The 21,812-nt window shown below is 36.7% G+C and overlaps 1 protein-coding gene across 2 annotated transcripts in view; it reads left to right on the top strand.

Moving 5' to 3' along the window:
• Positions 1-21,812, top strand: part of HELB (DNA helicase B) — a 48,963-nt gene that overhangs the window by 20,508 nt on the left and 6,643 nt on the right. For both annotated transcript variants that reach the window (XM_027854158.1, XM_027854157.1), the window contains 6 exons: positions 2,678-2,832; positions 4,928-5,012; positions 5,359-5,418; positions 6,554-6,785; positions 7,587-7,721; positions 17,371-17,862. In XM_027854158.1, coding sequence (XP_027709959.1) covers positions 2,678-2,832; positions 4,928-5,012; positions 5,359-5,418; positions 6,554-6,785; positions 7,587-7,721; positions 17,371-17,862 — 1,159 coding nt within the window. The remainder of the gene's footprint in view (positions 1-2,677; positions 2,833-4,927; positions 5,013-5,358; positions 5,419-6,553; positions 6,786-7,586; positions 7,722-17,370; positions 17,863-21,812) is intronic.

Here is a 21,812-nt window from a genome sequence, read left to right as displayed (position 1 = left end):
AGAGATAACTGTTTAGTGACCCTTCTGATTTTCAAGTGAATGCCTCCACCCCTACCCCCCAAAAAAACAAAAAACCAGGAAGACATGCTCATCAAAGTTCTTTGGAAGAAGTCCTGTTCATGGTCCAAACGGAAGGGGATTCCTTATGGATTCAGTTCAGCAAACAAGAATTGGGCACCTACTCTGTTAGAGGCGCTGTGCTAGGTGTAGGAATACAGTGAAACTGTTTATTCCTCAACATTAGGGACTTAGAGCCTTTTGGCAGGGGTCTTCCAGATGCAGTAGCATCTTTTGTTCATAATATTGTACCATTTACTTCGTGTCTCACAACATTATAGGTTCTCCTCAGTGAAATCCATTATAGTTTAGAAAATAATTTAACCTAACAATCTATACCTAGAGAAAAAAAAGTAAATAGAATGAGAAATACCCATTGTAGAGATGCATATAACTGGAAGATGAGTCTATCAAATTAGTACCTCATTACTGTTCCAAATCTTCTTTCCCCTTCTCGTGCCTCCTCCTGCCTTTTCTCACTTAGTTGTGGACCTTACCTCTTAGTTTACTAAGAAGATTGAGTCCATTTAAGCTAAGTGCCCTCTTTCCCCCTTCTCTCCATCTCAGAACCCCTGCTAGCATTTGCTACTCTCTCCTCCTTGTCTCTGACAAAGAGATGTCCCTTTTCCTTGCCAAGGCTACCCCCTTCTACGTGTACTTTTCATCCAACCCACTGCTGACTTTTCCAGCACCTGTGCCTTTCTAATCTTCACTCTCTCCCTATTTATTGGTACTTTTTGTAATGCCTTCAGACATGCTTAGGTTTCTTCCATCCTTTAAAAAAAAACTTGACTACCATTCTCTATTAATTTGTGATTCAATTTTGGCTGTTTGTTAAATTTTTTTGCGTTTACCTATTTTCAGTCAAACCCTGTTAATGCCATGTTTGTTTTCACAAAATGCCACCATAGATAATAATAGCTAATAATAATAAAGGTTAGCATTTATATGATCCTATAAGGCTTGCAAAATTATTTACAGATATTATTTCTTTTGATCCTTCTAACACTGAGGTAGATGCTATTATTATCCCCATTTTCATAGAAAGGAAACTAAGACTGACAAGTTAAATGACTTACTCAAAGTCACACAGCTCGTAAGTATCAGAGATTAGATTTGAACTCAGGCCTTCTTGATTCCAAGTCCAGCATCTTTTCCACTGTGTCACCATATAGCCTCTCTTCCAAGTTATCTGTCCCATCATTCGTCAGAATCAGCCGAACTTCATTTTCCTCAACAACATGATCTGCCTAATGGGGCTGTTGTAAGGAAAGTGTTTTGTCAGCCTTCACAAGCTCTATAAATAGAATGAGAAATACCCATTGTAGAGATGCATACAACTGGAAGATGAGTCTATCAAATTAGTACCTCATTACTGTTCCAAATCTTCTTTCCCCTTCTCGTGCCTCCACCTCCCTTTCCTCACTACTATTATTTTGGCTTTGCTCATTCCTAATCCATAGGACCTTGGTTAGACAAGTATTAGTCTATTGGGTCAGGATGTTTTGAGATCGGTTTAGGCGGCTCCTTTCATAGTTGCTATACATTGATGTGTGCCTTTTAAGACCATCTAGAACTCGGTGGTAGTCAAAAGACTTCCAGAAATTTTATGCTTCTTAACTTGGGTTAAACTGGGTTTCTGTAATGATCATCATCAGCAGATATTTGAGATATGGTAAAATATGAAGAGAAGCAGAGAGATGGGATTATGGCCTATAGAGGTCAGATGCAAAATAGTGGAGTCTCTAGTGGCCGTCAGTCCTAAATCCTGAGACCCAGAGGGCTTTAGTCTGCCCCAGCCATGGACAGCCTTCTTCCTAGGTGCTAGTTTGACTTCTCTTTGCTTAATAAGTGGCAAGCAAGAGACAGCAGTGCATCTCTGCTTCCCCAGATGGTGCATAAGACTGAGTCAGGCATTTTGAAACTTAGAGAGAAGTTCTTTAGAGCCCAGGCTTCGACTTATAACTTAGTAATTTTCTGAAATGGAGCTCTAGTCTTAGAATGAAAAGGGAAAAAAAAAGAATGGTAAGAAATGAATGGAATGGGGGCAGCTAGGTGGCTCAGTGGATAGCACTCCAGCCTTGGAGTCAGGAGGACCTGAGTTCAAATCTGGATTGACACTTACTAGCTGTGTGATCGAGGGCAAATCACTTAACTCTGACTGCCTCATCAAAAAAAGAAAAAAAAATGAATAGAATGAAAGAAACATATTTGATTGTACTGGGGAAGCAGAGGATATATGTGATTTTTAAAAGGAAAGGAGGGAAAAGGACAGGTTGTAGGATATAGGAAAATAGCATAGTTAGCAGCAAGAATTTTTGTTTCTAAGATACTTGATAATTCTCTCTGGTGCCTTCAGTTAGTTTAGCCTAGAATTGGTTACTGTTCAATATTTAACTAATGTTACCGTGCATGTGATTCTAGGATATTGCTAGCTCTTAATTGTGGAATTCAGTTATTTTTTATAATGCAAATTCAGATAGTTGCTTATCTTTAATTATTCTCTATTTTAAAAAAAGATAATTTAGTAACTATAAATCAGACTGATCCTACTCACAAGAAAATGTCCTTTTTTTGTATATTAACATTCTCGGTATGTATGTTTATATTTTTGTTCAAGAATTTCTAGGCGACAGTTTCCAAAGTTTGATGCAGAGTTGACAATTTCTGATGGTCTGGCCGACTCAATCCCAGATCAAAATAAGAGGTTTATTTTTGTTAGACTACCTGAAGATAGTAGTCATTCTCAGTCATCTCAAAGGAACTATTGCTCTTGTAAGTACAGATTGTAAGACTCTTGCAAATACCATAACAATGTATTTATATGTTTCAATTACGTGGCACATCACAAATTGTTAAAGGATTTTCCTATTAAACAGCTCATTATAATCTTAATAGATTGTGTTTAAAATATATTGCTAATAGGAACCACATTGAGAATAAAATTTTTAAGGCTTATTATTCATTGAAACAGATTCATCTAGGACTTTTTAGAAAAGTAGATGTCCTCATGAAAGTATGCCAGGCTAATTCAAGATGATGGTAACTTGTAAGAATATTTAGTGCAATATTTTAGTGCAGTGGTTTGAATTAGAGGACATATGTGTTTGATTTATATTTTGAATATATTCTGAATATATTTTCGAATATATTTGAATATATTTTGAATATATTAATTGAATATCTTGGATATATTAATTGACTATATTAATATACAATATAATATAATAATATATAATATAGTATATATAATATAATATATAATAATATGTAATATATTGTATATAATATAATATAATATAATATATAATGATATATTATATATTATATATAATATAATATATAATAATGTATTATATAATATATAATAATATATTAATTGAATATATTAATTGAATATCTTGAATATATTAATCAGACAGTCTGCTTTATCACTCTTCCTTCCCCATTGCAATCAAGTGTAGGCAATCAAAACATATTGGCTGCTAAATCATATGTGATCCTTACTGTGGATCCTTGGTAGTCGAATTCTTTCTTTCTGGCTGCTTGCGGTATTTTTTTATTTGGCCTGGAAACTATGAATGTTGGATTTGATGTTCCTGAGAGTTTTTATTTTGAGTTTTCTTTTAGGAGGTGACCAGCACATTCTTTCTATGTTTTGCCTTCTGGTTCTAAGAGATCTGAGCAGTTTTCTTTTCTGATTTCTTGAAATAGGAAGCCTAGGCTCTTTTTTCAAAGGTCATGTTATTAAGATAATAGAACGGTTCTTGTTAGGTTATATTATTCCAGGGTTCGGGGGCAGGCCAAGGATCCTACGAGGTTTCAGTGCTCCTTAAGTGGTCTGATCTAAGGCACAGTGTGATTGACATCCCCGTCATTCACCCCCAACCTCCCCTATTCTTAGTTTTTCACGTTCCTGACTTTGATCTGGATCTGTGCAAGAGTAAGTCTGCTGCTGGATTCAGCTCCTGTCAGCCAACCGGAAAGCTCTACTGGTTAAAAGTGGAAGATTTGTAGGCTCCTCTTTGGTCTGGGATCCCTGCCTTGGTTATTCCTCTGTAATCTGGGCTAGATCATGGAAATGAAACCCTGTTCTGTTCCTGGTGTTTGAGCCATACTGCTGCTGCTTCTGAATTTCTTCCTTTCTCTGTACGCTACTCACCTGTAAATTGAAGATTAATAATACTTGAACTGCCTAGCACTTCACAGCATTGTATAAGGAAAGGGCCTTTGAAAGCTTTACAGAAATATTGAAGTAGAAGTTGTTTCTCTATTTTCAGATAAATACAACACCAGGTTGCATGTGATAAGTACTGCAAACTACATTAGGGAAATCAAGGAAAGGATTGTTTGGAAGGGAACACTCTGAGAAGGATTCATAAAGGTGACATTTGATGTAGACCTTGGAACTTGGATAGGATTTTAATAGATAGAAATGGGAAGGAAGGAATTTTTAGCAAAGGGAACAGCATAAGTAAGAATATAGGGGCAGAGAAGCACATGGCATATTTGGGTAACAGCAAATCAACCAACTTGATGGGAGTGTTGAGCATGTAAGAGGGAGTAGTAGGAGATAAGAGTAGAGAGGAAGACTGGGGCCAGATTTGGTAAGGCCTTGAATGCTATGATAGGGAGGGAGCCATTAGATTTTTGAGCAGGAGATGACCGCTTAAACTAGGTTTTAAGAGAATGTTTGGGTGTATGTGTGTGTACATGCATGCACATACCAGTCTAGGAATTGACCTCTACTTATAACATTGTTTCTGTGGAAAAATGTGTTCTGATTTCTAAACAGTTGATTTTTAGGTGAATTTGTAGAGCGAAGAAGATGAGACCTTCACAAATAATTTTTTTTCTGTCTTATTATTAGACTTGTATTCTGCAGTTAAAACTTTACTTAATGGTGCAGTGGAACTAAAGAAGCCGAAAACATCACAGTTCATTGCGTTCAGAAAGTATGTGACAAACGCTTTAATGTGATTGAGTCCCTGGGATTTGTCAAAGAAAATAACATGTTTATGAACTGGACTTTTTAGTGATAGTTTTGGGAATTTCTTTCTTGGGCATAGTACATGGCAGTTTCTTAGAGATGTTTTACCACTATGATGGTCATACTGACCAGAGTATTCACATAAAATCTTCCTAGCCACAGAAATTTAGGCTGAATCAGTAGTTTTGTTGCTGATCATTATTTTGTATTGAAAGAAGGTATTTCTGGGTTGTGTTTAACTGTTATACCTTGATAAAAACATAATGGAAATATTGGAAAGGCTATCTTATGTATGCTCTGGTATATTCTAGGCAAGACTGTGATATAATAAATGAATGCTGTTGCAGCTTCTACTCAGGCCACTTAACCAAGTAAGTATTTTTTAGAACTAAAACTTTGACTGTCTGTGCTCAATTATAGCTGCCTTGAATTTAGTCATTAAATGTTTTTTACAGTTCTTATTTAGTTTTCTATTTTAAGGGGCCATTTAGATATACCAATATTAATTTGAATAGACTGTGGAACCACCCTTAGATTGATTATTTTTTTGGCATGTTTTAGTAAATAGAGCAATCAGGAGTAGTAATCCTATTTGTGGCTTTCAGCCTTGCAATTTATAAAACTTATAAGTGTCATAAAACAGGTGAGAATGGGATTATTGCTGAAAATATGTTGAGATTATTAGTGTTCCTAGCAAACTAATACCAAATATTCAACGTGTACCCCTATTTTGAAAAACATAGTTCCTTTTCTGTGGTTGCAGAGAACCAGAAAAAAAGTGATACCTATCCATCGTGGCAGGGCTAACCAAACTGTGGTACATGAATATAATAGGATATTTCTGTGCCATAAGAAGTGATGAATTTGATGAATACAAGGAGGCATGAATAGACAAAAACAAATGTAGATTGAAGTAAGAACCAGAGAAACATTTGATAGAATGATTGCAATAATGGAAATGGAAAGAACAAAAAAAGAAGCTAAATGCTCTGTAATTATGATGAGGAAGCTTGACTCTGAAGAAGAAATGAAAAGATACACCTCTGTCCTGTCTCTTCCTTGCAGAGGTGGGAGACTATGGATATAAAATATCACGTATACTCTTAGGTATGGTTGTTATGTTGGTTTTGCTGAACTAGTTTTTGCCCTCTTTAATAGGTAGGAGAGGTGGGAGAGATATACTTGAAAATAAAGGAGATGTAGAAACAAAAGGTAAAACATTTATTTATAAAGGAAAAGAAAAACATAAGTGCTGAGCAGCCATTCTGTTCCTGTATGGAGAGGATAGGCAAATTTCCGTTAAACCTCTGTGTGAACTTTCAAAGGGATTGCCATCTTTGAGGTTTATGGGAATTTGATCTCTTGTTATTCCTAATGGACAGTGTCTTCTTGAGGGGCAAGTAATTTGAAAGAGGTGAAAAAGATGTAGGTAATTGGATGGGACAAGAAAATGGTATGCTTGACCAAATTTCTACAATTTCTGATGTCTATCTCTTTCCAACACAGAAATCATAAAAATAGACTTGTCTTCCAAAAAGATGATAAAATCTGCTGCACCAGGAATGCTTACCTCTCAGACTTACTCCCTGAAAATTCTAATAGCCTTCAAAATGAAAATTTAGAATTGGGCCACGACGGAGATGTTGATGCTTCTTATCATGGTAAAAAATCCAAGAAATCCCATGGCTCTGAAAGTGACATCCGGCTATGCAATGGAGAGATATTTTACATAACAGATGTATGTGGTAAAAGAGAATAACATCATTTCTACTTCTTAGCATAATTTTTTCTTTTATTCATTAGTGGAATATATTCAAAATTTGGATAGGCCAAGGAAGCAAAGTAATAAAACGATTGGAATTTTGTATCTCTTTGTTTAGTAGATCTTAGTGGTTAAGGGGATAAAGCAATTCAAAAACAAATGACTATATTTGAGATAATTTACTTTGTGGTTCTGAAGTTGATGTTTTCGCAATTGCTAGTTGATTGACCCTGGACAAGTGACTTAACCTCTCTGGGTCATGGTTTCCTCATCAGTGGAATGAGAGAGCTGGACTAGATGACCTCTAACCTCCCTTCAGGCTCCGAATTCACAATCTGACGACGTTAAATTAGACCATTCTAAAGGCATTCTATTTTATATGTTCATGTTGTTTGAGTGACTACATTATATTGAAGAGAATCAGTCTGGAAAAAGAGGATTACTTTGCATAAGAAGGGAATGGTCCAACTAGAAATAAGTTATTCATGATGTGAAAAATCAAGTTTATGCCTTTCAAGTTAGTAGAGGAAACAGGTAAAATCATTTAGAAAAATTCCTTCACCTATCAAAATTGAAACTTAAGTTTCAGGAGTAGAAGTCTTTTGTGTTTAAAATATTTGGTGTGAACCTGCTATTTGTTTTTGTGCTTATTGAATAAATTTAATTAGGGAATATTCCCTTATAACTAACATGACTTTAATTTTATTTTATGTTATGTGTTTTATGAGGATGAATTTTGGAATATGAGTAAATAAGTGTTCTCTTCTTTGGTTCTAGGATGTACAGAATGAAAATGGAAGATTCTTGACTATTAATAATCTGGCTGGCTTAGAGGTTACTGTAGACTTCAAAAAACTAGTGAATTTTTGCCATATAAGGCATGCTTGGGCAAGAACAATTCATACATTTCAGGTAAGAGACAACACATTGCTCATAAATTTCCATGAATTTGTTGTATCTTCACTTATTTCATTGTTCTACACTTTTTCAAATAGTATCTCATTCTGATTTAGGGACTTTGTTGCTGGTGTGCTGATTTAGCAGCTGGATGGGGTTAATATGTGAGAAAAGGCTAGGTTGACTTTTTACACAGAAAGATGCAGATTGATTTTACTGTGTTAGTCAGACTGTAGGCCTCCTACTGCCTTCTCAGTCTTCTTATACCTCAGTCCTTCCAAGTGTTTTGTGATCCAATGACACTGGCCTTCTTCGTGTTTTTTGCATGAGGCACTCCACATTCCAACTGCATTTTCACTGGCCTTTTACTATGCCTTGAAGCCTTTCCCTCCTCATCTCTGCATCCTTGCCTTTTTGGCTTCCTTCAGTTCTCAACCAAAATTCCACCTTCTAAAGGAAGCCTTTCTAGGTCCTTCCCTCTATTAATTATCTGCACTATTACCTGTGTATGTCTTGTTTGTGCAAGGTGCTTCCTTGGAGAACAGGAATTTTTTTCCCCTTTCTTTATAACCCTAGCATTTAGCACAGGATCTGGCATATAGTAGATGCTTAATAAAAGCTTGTTGACTGGCCGATTATGTATAGATCACTTGGATTTTCTTCCCTTGATAACTTCTTGTCCATTTCATTTGACCCTTTATCAGTTGGGAAATCTCTCTTTTATCAGTATTCTTAAAATGTAGTGTTCAGAACTGAGTTTGGTAGTCCAGATGTCTGACCAAGTGAGAGCATAGTGGGACTGTTTCCTCCCTCATTCTGATGAGGGACCCTTTTTGTTTTCTCTGTACTTTGAAGAATAAAGCATCATACAAAAATTTTAAAAACCCAGATATAACAAGAAAGAGATCTCAAATAACTCAACCTCAGAAAAATGAATTGAGCAAGCCCCAAATAACTTTTTTTCAGTCAATATATATTTTTTAAAAGTTTTGAAATATTTTTATTTGAAGTTTTGAGTTCCAAATTCTATCCCTTTCTCCTTACCTCCCAGTCCCCCCTCCCTGAGATGGTAAATGATCAGATATAGGTTATACAGTGAAATTATGTAAAACATTTCCATTTTAGTCATTTTGTACAAGAAGACTTGAATAAAGGAAAAAAATGAAAGAGAGAAAGTGAAAAATAGCATGCTTCAGTCTGTATTCAAGTAATATCAATTCTTTCTCTGGAGGTGGATAGTATACTTCATCATTAGTCCTTTGGGATTGCCTTAGATCACTGTATTGTTGAGAATAGCTAAGTTATTCACAGTTTTTCATTGAACAGTATTGCTGTTACTGGGTACATTTTCCTAGTTCTGTTCACTTCACTATGCATCAATCCAGGTAAGTCTTTCTGGGATTTTCTGAAATCATCCTGCTTGTCATTTCTTACAGCACAATATGATTCCATTATAGTCATATATCACAGCTTGTTTAACCATTCCCCAGTTGATGGGCACCCATTTAATTTCCATTTCTTTTTTCTTTCTTTCTTTCTTTTTTGTTTTTTTTTTTTGGTTAGGCAATGAGGTTAAATGACTTGCCCAGGGTTCTACAGCTAGTAAGTGTTATGTGTCTGAGGCCAGATTTGAACTCAGGTCTTCCTGAATCCAAGACCGGTGCTTTATCCACTGCGCCATCTAGCTGCCCCTCATTTCCATTTCTTAGCCATCACAAAAAGAGCTGCTGTAAATATTTTTGTTCAAATAGGTCCTTTTCCCTTTTTTTTTTGATGTCTTTGGGATATAGACCTAGCAGTGGTATTGCTAGTTCAAAAGGTATGCACAGTTTTATAGCCCTTTGGGCATAGTTCCAAATTACTCTCCAGAATGGTTGGATCAGTTCACAACTCCACCAGCAGTGCATTAGTGTCCCAGTTTTCCCACGTTCCTTCTGACATCCAACATTTTCCTTTTTTGTCATATTAGCCAACCTGATAGGTGTGAGGATGGTACCTCAGAGTTGTTTTAATTTGTGTTTCTCTAATCAACAGTGATTTAGAGCATTTTTTTCATATAACTATAGAAAGCTTTGATTTTTTTTGTCTGAAAACTGCCTGTTCATATCTTTTGACCATTTATCAATTGGGGAATGACTTGTATTTTTATAAATTTGACTTAGTTCTCTATATATTTGAGAAATGGAGTCTTTATCAGAGGTACTTGTTGCAAAATTTCCCTCCCAGTTTTCTGCTTTCCTTATAATTTTGGTTGCATTGGTTTTGTTTGTGCAAAAAATTTTCATTTTATATAATCAAAATTAATCTGTTTTACATTCTGTAATGTTGTCAGTGTCTTCTTGGGTCTTAAATTTTTCCCTTATCCATAAATCTGACAGATAAACTATTCTGTGCTCTCTTAATTTGCTTATGGTATCACCCTTTACGTGTAAATCTTGTATTCATTTTGACCTAATCTTGGTATATGGTGTGAGATGTTGTTGATACCTAGTTTCTGTCATACCGTTTTCCAGTTTTTCCAGCAGTTTTTGTGAAATAATGAGTTTTTGTTCCAGAAGATTGGATCTTTGGGTTTATCATATCTGGTTATTTACTATAATGTAATTGGTTCCTAATTTATTCCACTGATCTGCCACTCTATTTCTTAGCCAGTATCAGATTGTTTTGATAATTACCACTTTATAGTCTAGTTTGAGATCTGGTATGGCTCGATCACCTTCTTTTGCATTTTTTTTTAATTGATTCCCTTGATATCCTTGAGCTTTTGTTTTTCCAGATGAATTTTTGTTATTTTTTCTAGCTCTATAAAATAATTTTTTGATAGTTTGATTGGTAATAGCACTGAATAAATAGATTAAGTTAGGTAGAATTGTCATTTTTATCATATTGGCTCAGTCTACCCATAAGCAATTAATATTTTTCCAGTTGTTTAGATCTAACTCTATCCAAATGAACTCTCTAAGGCACACTCTGAGACCAGATGGATTTACAAGCAAACTGTATCAAACATTCAAAGAACAATAGAAATAGGAACAGAAGAAATAGGAAAAGAAGAAATCATCCCAAATTACTTGTATGATAAAAATATGGTCTTAATGCTTAAACCAGGAGAGAAAAAGCAAATCCCCAGTGATTATTGATGCAAAAAAAAGTTAAAATATTAGCAAAGAGGCTACAGCAGCATATCAGAGGGATCACATGCAGTGACCACTTCGGATTGATACCAGTAATGCAAGATTGGTTCCATATTAGGAAGGCTATAAACATAATGCACCATGTTAATAACAATAAAATACCATGATTATGTCAGCAGGAAGAGCTTTTGACACAATTCAACACCCATTTCTGTTAAACACTTTACAGGAATAAATGGACCTTTCCTTGATATGTTAAATAATATCTATCTAAAACCAAGAGCCAGAGGTGATAAGAATAAATTTTTTCAATCTTTCCAGTAAGATTAGGGGTAAAACAAAATGTCCATTATCTATCATTTGATGTACTACTAGACGTGCTGGCCATAGTGATATGAAAGGGAGAAGAAATTGAAGGAATAAACACAGGCAAAGATGAAACAAAATTATCACTTTTTTGCAGTTGATATAATGGTTTACTTAGAGAATTTGAGAGAACCAACTAAAATTAATTACAACTCTTAATAATTTCAACAAAGTTGCAGGAGATAAGATAAATCTACATAAATGATCACGATTTCTGTATGTTACCAACACAATCTAACAGGGGAATGGATTCCATTTAAAGTAAGGGCTTACCATATGCATTTTGGAGTAGCTGACCTACCAAGGGAAACACAGAAATCACATAAATGCAGCTAGAAACCATTCTTTATAGAACCCAAAACAGATAAATATGTAGAGAAATATTAATTGCTTGTGCTGAGCTGCAATGATAAAAATGACAACATCTGGTTTCATTTTCTTAGTCAGTGTCATGTCATGCAAATCAAACTAGTAAAAGATTGATTTACAGAGCTGAAAAAAATAATAATGAATTTATCTGGAGAAACAAAATGTCAAGAATTTCAGGGGAACTAAAGGAAAAAAGTGAGAAGAAAGGGGGCCTATCAGTTTCAGATCTCAAACTACACTACAAAACAGTAATTATCATTATTAAGAAATAGAAAGGAGGTAGAGCCAGAATGGCAGTGTTAGGCAGGAGCTTGTCTGAATTCTCTCGAGTTCATCTCCAAACAACTATAAAATAATACCTCATAATGAATTCAGGAGCAGCAGGACCAGTGTAAGGACGGGGTGAAACAATTTGCTAGTCTTAGGCTGGAAACTTAGAAGATTGGCAGAAAAGGTGTGTTTCACTCAGATAAGGAAGTGAGTGGTCTAGTGCAGTGGCATCTGGTCAAGGCACCAGTAAGCCAGCAACCAGGACCTGTGCCTCCAGCAAAGCAGGCCAGCAGCCAGGCCCCATGATCCCAATGCAGTAGGCCAGTGGCCAGGTCCCCCACACCCCTCCCCCTGGTGCAAGCAGCTTGGGACAGTACCCCCTCTACCACAGGAGCAGAGCCCAACTTTAACATAAAATTAAAAGTCATGAAATATCCTGGGGAAATGAGCATAGAAAGTTACTATGGTGATGGGAAAGATCAAAACACAAACTCATAAGAGGATAACTTCAAAGAAAAATGTGAATTGGTCTCAGGCCTAAAAAGAATTCCTGGAAGAGCTGAGAAAGGATTTTAAAAAGTAAACAATTGAGGTAGAAGAAAAATTGGGAAAAGAAGTGAGAGTCTTGAGAGTCAACAGTTTGGTAAAAGAAGCACAAAAAGTGGGAGAAGATGTACATAAAGTTATTGATGAAAACAACTCCTTCAAAAGTAGAATTGGTCAGGGGCAGCTAGGTGGTGCAGTAGATAGAGCACCAGCCCTGGATTCAGAAGGACCTGAGTTCAAATCCAGCCTCAGACACATAACACTTACTAGCTATGTGACCCTGGGCAAGTCACTTAACCCCATGGCCCAGCCAAAAAAAAGTAGAATTGGTCAAATGTAAAAGGAGGCACAAAAGCTCATTGAAGAAAATAATTCCTTAAAAATTAGAATTGGGCAATTCTAAGCTAATGAAACAACAAGAAACAGTAAATGAAATCAAAGGAATTAAAACATAGAAGAAAGTATGAAATATTGCATTGGAAACAACTGACCTGGAAAATAGATCCTGGAGAGAGAATTTAAGAATTATTGGGCTACCTGAAAGCTCTAATCAAAGAAAGAGCCTGAACAACATATTGCAAGAAATTATTGAGGAAAACTGCCTTGATATCCTAAAATCAGAGGCATAATAGAAAAGAATCCACCAGTCATCTCCTGAAAGAGATCTACAAATAAAAACACCCAGGAATATTAGAACCAAAGGAGAAAATACTGCAAGCAGCCAGAAACAATTAAAATAGCATGGAGTCACAATCAGGATTATGTAGGATTTAGCACCTTCTACATTAAAGGTACTAGAGTGCTTGGAATATTATATTCTGAAAGGCAAAGGAGCTAGAATTATGACCGAGAATCATCTCCCCAACAAAACTGAGTAAAATTCTTCAGAGGAAAAAAATGGATATTCAGTGGAATAGTAGGCTTTCAAACATTCCTGATGAAGAGACCAGAACTGAACAGAAAATTTGATTTTCAGATATGAGACTCAAGAGAAGCATAAATAGGTCAACAGGAAAGAGAAAACATAAGGGATTCAGTAAGGTTAAACTGTTTACATTCCTACATGGGAAGATGATACTTGTAATTCTTAAGAACTTTAACACTGTTGTCAACAGGCAATCACAGCATCACAGGACTTATGTGAAAGCCAGGTTTATTACAAGAGAAATGAAAGTTCATATGGAACCCAAAGAATTCACAGTCCTTAGAAAAGTTTACATATTTATGACAGTACAAAAAAAGGAGAAAACAGGAAGGGGTGTGACAAGGGAGGGGAAAGGTGCAGTAGAGGTGGGATAAAGAACAAAACCACTCCCCACGGGGAGGAGCAAGGTGATGGCACAAGCCATGTTCTTTCTCTTTGGAAACCTCTAGACTATGAAGACAGGAGCATCTGCTTATCTGCAAAGGACCCCAGCTGCACAAGCAGTTTCCTACCTTGGCATAGACTGGCCAATGCCTGTCTTGTTTCCCAAGGACACACAGGGAATCCAGCTTGGGGTGCAAGCAGCAAATTATATCAGCTGGGGGAGGAAGGGATTTCTCTCTGACACATTCAGGACCTCCTGCATGCTCTGAGTCCAGCGTTTCTGGCAAATATGGCAATTCAAAAAGATAAGTTCAGGGGAACCTTTAACCTCCCTTAACACTACTATGGCAGGAGTATACATCGTGGGTACAGGTATAAGTTAACGTTGATGGGATGATATTTAAAAAAAAAATAAGGGGTGAAAAAGAGAATTGCATGGAGAGAAGAGGGAAGGGAAGGGAGTAGAAGGGGGTAAATAATCTCTATGAAAAAGGCAAAAGACCTATTACAGTGGAGGGAAAGTAGGAGGGGGGCATCACTTAGACCTTACTTTCATCAGAATTGGCTCAAAGAGGGCATAATATGTACACTCAGTTGGGTGTAGAAAGCTATCTTACCCCATAGGGAAGTAGGAGGGGAGAGGAATAAAGGGGTAGAATTGATGGGGGGGTGGATTTGGGGGAGGCAGTTAAATACAAATATGGGAGGGAGATTGCCAGTATTTGGGAGGTTCAGGAAAGGCTTCTTGTACAAGACGATGCCTTAACCTTGTCTTAAAGAAATGGAGAGACACTAAGTAGGGAGTGCGTTCCAGGTATCAGGAATGGACAGGACAAAGGCAAAGAGATGGGAAATGTAGTCTTGTGTGTGAGGAAAAGAGAGCAATTCATAAGGAAGAACTGGTCTCTGATATTCCTAAAGATCTCTTTGCCTGTTCTAATTCCAATTTCTTTTTCTTATTGCTGTAGCTGGCATTTCTAGTACAGTACTGAATAATACTGGTGATAATGGGCATCTTTGTTTTACCCCTAATTGTATTGAGAAGGCTTCTAGCTTATCCCCATTACAGGTAATGTTTGCTGATGGTTTTAAATAAATATTACTTACCATTTTAAGATAAGATAAATATTACTCATCATTTTAAGGTAATTTATTTCTATGTTCCCTAGTGGTGTTTGTTTTTTTTTTTTATAGGAATGGGTGTTATATTTTGTCAGAGGCTTTTTCTGTATCTTTTGAGATAATCATGTTTTCTGTTGGTTTTGTTATTGATATGGTCAAGTGTGCTGATAGTTTTACCAGCCCTGCATTGCTTGTATAAATTCCACCTGGTCATAGTGTATGACCCTTGTCTTATATTGCTATAATTTCCTTGCTAGTGCATTAATATTCATTAGGAAAATTGGTCTACAGTTTTTTTTCCTCTGTTTTCACTCTTCCTGATTTAGGTAGCAGCACCATAAATGTGTCATTAAAAGGAATTTGGTAGGACTCCTTCTTTGCCTATTTTCCCAAATATTTTATATAGTATTGGGATTAATTGTTCTTTAAATGTTTAGTAGAATTTGCTTGTGAATCCATCTAGCCCTGGGGATTTTTTCTGAGTTCATTGATGGCTTGTTCAATTTCTTTTTCTAAGATTGGATTAAGTATTTTATTTCCTCTTCTGTTAATCTGGGCAATTTATATTTTTGTAAACATTCATTTATTTCACTTAGATTGTCAGATTTATTCGCATATAATTGGGCAAAATAGCTCCTGATAATTGCTTTAATGTCCTCTTCATTGGTGATGAATTCACCACTTTCTTTTTTGATATTAGTAATTTGGGTTTTTTTCCTTTCATTTTTAAAATCAACCAATAATTTATCTATTTTATTATATTTTTCACAAAACCAGCTTGCTTTCAGTTTTATTAATCTTTCCTTTGATTTAATTTGGTGTTTAACTGGAGATTTTTTTATTTGTTCTTTTTCTAATTCTTTTAGTTTCATGCCCAATTCATTGATCTGCTCTTTCTCAATTTTATTGATGTAAGCATTTAGAGATATAAAATTTCCCCTAAGTATTGCTTTGGCTGCATCCCATAAATTTTGGTATGTTGTCTCATTATTGTCATTCTCTTTAATGAAATTATTGATTGTTTCTCTGGTTTGTTCTTTGACCCACTTATTCTTTAGGACTAGATTATTTAGTTTCCAATTTTTCATCTCTTTTTCCACTGCCTTTTAATTGAATGTAATTTTTATAGCATTATGATCTGAAAAGGATGCATTTAATATTTCTGCTTTTCTACATTTGATTGTGCGGTTTTTATGCCCTAATATATGGTCAGTTTTTGTGTAGGTGCCATGTACTGCTGAGAAAAAGTATATTTCTTTTCCCATTAAGTTTTCTCCAGAGATTTAACTTTTCTAAAATTCTGTTTACCTCCTTAACTTTTTTCTTGTTTGTTTTTTTTAATCTAGTTCTGAGAGGGGAAAGTTGAGGTACCTCTCTAGTACAACTTTATTGTGTATTTCCTCCCATAATTCATTTAACTTCAATTTTTAAAAATTTAGATGCTCTACAGTTTGGTGAATATATGTTTAGTGTTGATCTTATTTTATTGTTTATGGTCCCTTTTAGCAGGATATAGTTTTCCTTCCTCATTTCTTTTAATTAGATCATTGTTGCTTTTGTTTTTTCAGATATCATGATTGCTACCCTTGCTTTTTTTTTTTTTACTTGAGCTGAAGCATAATAGATTATGCTCGAGCCCATTACCTTTACTCTGTGTGTCTCTATGCTTCAAATGTGTTTCTTGTAAACAGCATATTGTAGGATTCTGGTTTTTAATGCATTTTACTATCTGCTTCTCTTTTGTGGGTGAATTCATCCTATTCACATTCACAGTTTTGATAACTGTGTATTTTCCTCCATCCTCTTTTTTTCCTTGTTTATCCCCTTCTCTCTCTTATCTTTTACTCTGTGTCTTTTCATAGTCAACTCATATCTAAACCCTCTGTCTATGTATATCTCCAATTGCCCTTATAATGATAAAGTTCTTAAGAGTTACAAATATCATCTTACCATATAAGAAAATAAACAATTTAACCATATTGAATCCCTTCTCTTTTACCTTTTTATGTTACTCTTGAGTCTTGAATTTGAAGATCAAATTTTTTATTGAGCTCTACTCTTTTGATTAGGAATTCTTGGAAGTCTTCTGTTTCATTAAATCTCCTTTTTTTTTTTTTCCTGAAGGCATATACTTAGTTTTGCTGGGTGGGTGATTCTTGGTTGTAATCCTAGCTCCTTTGCCTTCCCAAATAGCATATTCTAAGCCCTCCAGTCTTTTAATGAAGAAGTGGCTAAATTCTGTGTAATCATGACTGTGGCTCTGTGATATTTGAATTGTTTCTCTCTGGCTTGTTGCAGTATTTTCTCCTTGACTGGGGAGCTCTGGGGTTTGGTCTCTTGGGGTGTGGCCTGTTACTGCTGTTTGTTTACTGGGTTTGCCCCCCACCCCAGTAAGACAGACCTTTCCTACTGTGCTGTTATGTTGTTTTTCAAGGTTGTTTGGAGGGAAATTTGTGAGGGTTCCTAGGAGTTCCTTCTTCAGTCTGCCATCTTGGCTCTGACAGATTTTTAGTATGACTTTTAAATGAAAAAATCTCTTTTCTTTCAGGGATCAGAAGAAGACACAGTAGTTTATGTCATTGGAAAAGCTGGTCGACAACACTGGCAGCATGTCTACACAGCTATAACACGAGGTCGCTCTAGAGTGTATGTTATAGCGGAAGAGTCCCAGCTCCGGAAAGCAGTTAAACAAAGTAGTTTTCCCAGAAACACTCGTTTAAGACATTTCTTGCAAAGGAATTTTGCGTATAGCTGTACATTTCCAACAGAAGGATCATTCCCTTCCAAAAGCCATGGACAAAGTAAAGGACACAGCTCCCAACCTTCAGCAACTCCATTAGACCCAAACATACCTGGAACTTTTGCAAATAGCTTTATTAAAACATGTGACTCTGTAGATGAGGATGTGACATTAATTACTAATAGAGGAGAGAAAATGGTTTCATTTGAGGAAACTGATGAGGAAGAAGATTCATTGGAGTTAAGAGGAACAAAGAGAAGTACCATAAATGACTTTGAAAGTCCAAACAAATTACTTCTGGTAAGAGGCCTGTTAACCTACTTCAGACTTTGTTTTGGCTAACTTTGGTGTTCTTATAAGTGCACATTTCATATTAATGATGTTGTTTAGTTGTTTCATTCGTTTCCTACTCTTCATGACCCAATTTGGGTTGTTTTTTTTTTTTGGCAAAGATGCTGGAGTGGTTTGCGATTTCCCTCTCTAGCTCATTTTTACAGATGAGGAAACTGAGGCAAACAAGGTTAAGTGACTTGCCCAGGGTCACACAGCTATGAAGTGTCTGCGGCCCGATTTGAATTCGGGAGGATGAGTCTTCCTGGTTCCCAGCCCAGCACTCTGTTCACTGTGCCACCTAGCTGCGCACATGTTAATTATGGTGTCACATAAGTTAAACTAGGCCTATGGAATTAGAAAATAACTATGAAATGTGAAGAGAGTCAGCATGGTATAGTGAATAGAGGAGTAGCTTTGGATTTAAAAAGACTTGGGTTCAAGTCCTGCCTTTGACACATACTGGCTGTACAAGTGGTGGCAGGGGGCATGGTCATAAGCCCTGGTATCCTGGTGCATGGCTGAATGGGATGAATGCTCTGAGGCTATAAATTACAGAAAATTTTCCACACTGTATTGGTAGAGGGAGTTTCCACACTAGAGAATTCTCTATATAAAACCATAATATTGGGCCATTAAGGAAAAAAGGGAGGGAAAAGATGTGTTATTTCTTTCTTTTTTGTTGTTTTTAATTTTTTGGTACTCATCTGTAATTTCATTAATCTGAGATGTTTCAAAATGTGGAAACCCCCTCTACTAAAGCAAATTGGCAACTACTTTGCAGTTTTTTGATTCTCATTCTCCTTGTCTTCTCTGCTGCCTTTGACACTGTCAGTCTCTTTCTCCTTGGCATTTTCCTCTAAGTTTTTGGGATACCACTCTCCCCTGGTTTTTCTCCTGTCTCTCTGACCACTCCTCTTTCTTCTTTGTTGAATCCTCCTCCAGATCATGCCCTCTCACCCTAGGTATTACTCAGGGTTCTGTCCTGGGTCCTCTTCTCTTCTTCCTCTATACTGTTTCATGTAGTGATCTCAGCTGCCGTGGATTTAATTATCATCTTTATGCGGATGATTCCCAGATCGACCTTTCCTTCGTCAGTCTCTCTTTCGACTTCCATTCTTGAATCTCCAACTGCTTTTCAGACATTTCTAGTAGACATCTTAATAAGTACAAAATAGAACTGATTATCTTTCCCCCTAAACTCTTCTCCTCTCCTGCCTTGCCTGTTACTATAGAGGGCAGCACCATCCTCCCTGTTCCTCAGCCTCACAAACTAGGAGTCATCCTGGATTCTTCTGTGTTTCTCACTTCCACTCCCTTCCCTTATCACTGTTGCTAAGGCCTGTTTATTTCAGCTTCCCAACATCTTGAATATGCCCCTTTCTCTCCTCTCACAGTGCCATACTCTAGTGCAGGCTTTTATTGCAATAGCCTGCTGGGGGTCTGGCTGCCTCAAGTCTCTCCCAACTCCACTCCATTCTTCATTCTGCCACTAACATAACTTTCCTAATACACAGGTCTGATCATGTCATTCCCCTTTACTCAGTAAACTCCAATGGCTTCCTGTTGCCTCCAGAAGCAAATACAAAGTGCTCTTTGGCCTTCAAAGCCCTTTATAACTTATCCCCTTCTTTCCTTTCCAGTCTTCTTTCATCTCAACCCTCAACACATACTTTTTGATGTAGTGACTCTGGCCTCCTAACTGTTACGTGAATAAGACACTCCATCTCTCAGCTCCAGGCATTTTCTCTGTCCATCCCCCATGCCTGGGAGACTTTACCTCCTCTGCTGTGACTGTTGACCTCCCTGACTTCCTTTAAGTCCCGACCAAAATCCCACCATCTACAGGAAGCCTTCCCCAAGCCCTCCTAACTGCAGTGCTTTTCCTCTTTTAATGATTCCCTGTTTATCCTGTGTATAGCTTGCTTTGCATATATTTGTTTGTTTCCCTCATTCAATTTTAAGCTCCTTGAGGACAAGGGCTTTGCTTCTTTTTCTCAGCACAGTGCCTGGCACGTAGTAGACTCTTAATAAATGTTTATTGAATTTCTAGTCCTAGAGAGTTGCCAGGGGGCATTGAGAGGCCTGTGATTGGATCACTCAGCTGGTGTGTGTCAGGAGCCGGATCTGCAGATAGGTCTTAGTTCCAAGTCCAGCTCTCTCTCCACTGTGTTGTACTGCCTCTCTTGCCTTTTACTGCCTAACTTCTGAGTGACCAGTTCCCACCTTCTGCTTCTATTTTGTACTATAACTTTCCTCTTTATTTTAGGTTTTATTCCCATAACCATATTGACAAATATAGGGACCTTCTAGCCAAATCTAAGTCTCTCTTAAACTCTTGGAATCATTTAACAGTGTTAATCATTCAGCTTTCAGTCCCTTTTTGGCTTTGGCGACTGAACTAGCCTGGATCGCTGCTTCTCCATTGCTTGTGGTCCCTCCAGTTCTTCCTTTCATCCTGTAACCTAGACTTTCTCAAGGCTCAGTCCTCCATCCTCTCTTCTTTCCCTCCACACTCCCTTGATCTTTTGAGGATTCATTCTCTTCTCATAGTTTTCACCATCACCTCTACAATGACAACATCCAAGTCCTTATATTTTTAACCCTGCATTTCATCTCCTGGTTTGCATCTTCCAACTGCCTTCTAGGCATCTATACGTAGAGATATCCACTGTGAAAAGAACTTCACTGTAATGCAATGAAAAGAATAATGAACTTGGAGTCAATCTGCCTGGAGTTCAAATTCTCTTTCTGACACTTAACTACCCTTGTGACCTTTGACAAGTCACTTAACCTCTGAGAACTCCATGTCTTCATCTATAAAATAAAGGACTTAGACTAGATAAACTCTAAAGTCCTTCCAGCTCTGTCTCTGATCCTGTGGGGGAAAAAAAACCCCAATCTCATCATCCGTATCACATAACCAGTTCCCTTCCCTGACTTCCTTGTTTTATCACTGTCACAGTTAACCCAGTTATACATTTTTGAGTACTTAGAATTATCATTGACTATCCTATACATACCACACATATATATTTATGTATGTGTATGCCTGTTAAGTATTCATTTGAAATGTCATTCTCAACTCTCCTGTTTTTGCTAACACAACTCTGTCAGGCCCAAATCATATGATACCTAGACTTTGCAGTAGATTCACAGAATCTCACAGCTGGAAGAGACTTTAGAGGTAATGTAGTCTAACCCATACCTGAACAGAAAACACTTATCCAGCATCCCTGATAAATAGTCATCTCCCTTCTACCTGAAACCACAGTGAAAAGAAATCTGTTGCTTTTGGAGATACAACTCGTTCCACTTTTGGATAGTTCTGATTGTTAGAAAGTTTTTTCCTTATATTGGGTCTAAATCTGGTCCTGTAAAATTTCTACCCAATTGGTCTTTTTATTTCTGTTTGCTATCTCCTTTAATCTCACTTGGATATTCTGTTAGATTAGCCTTGCTAAAATACTTATCATTATGCCACTTACCAACTCAAAAATTGTCAGTTCTTACAAATATAACATGCTTATTCACGTTACTGTACCTTAGTTCTTGCTGTAGCCTACTCAGCCTAGAATATATTATCTCCATAGATGTTATTCCCATTCCTTCAGTCCAACAAAAGGCCTACTTTTTTTTTAACCTTTCCCTGACCTGTACAACCCATATTGATTTCCTTCTTCTTTGGTATAGCCAGGGAAAATTATAAGAATTCACTCAACTTGACAATTAAGACGTACATATATGAAATTGTAAGAATGTTTGTGATTGCCTCTTTCAGTAGACTTTAAGATTCTTGGCGGGGGGAGCAGGAGTGCTAAACAGTCATTCCAGTGATGTTGCCATTGCTCAAAATATTTTAGTGATGTTTTTAGGAATTATCTATTGTGCATATAGAACATACATACACGAATCATTAA

The sequence above is a fragment of the Vombatus ursinus genome, unplaced genomic scaffold (genome assembly GCF_900497805.2).
Source record: "Vombatus ursinus unplaced genomic scaffold, bare-nosed wombat genome assembly UNPS02010320.1, whole genome shotgun sequence".
Taxonomy (NCBI): Eukaryota; Metazoa; Chordata; class Mammalia; order Diprotodontia; family Vombatidae; genus Vombatus; species Vombatus ursinus.
Note: the sequence above shows the minus strand (reverse complement) of the source record. Positions and strands in the feature narration are given on the sequence as shown.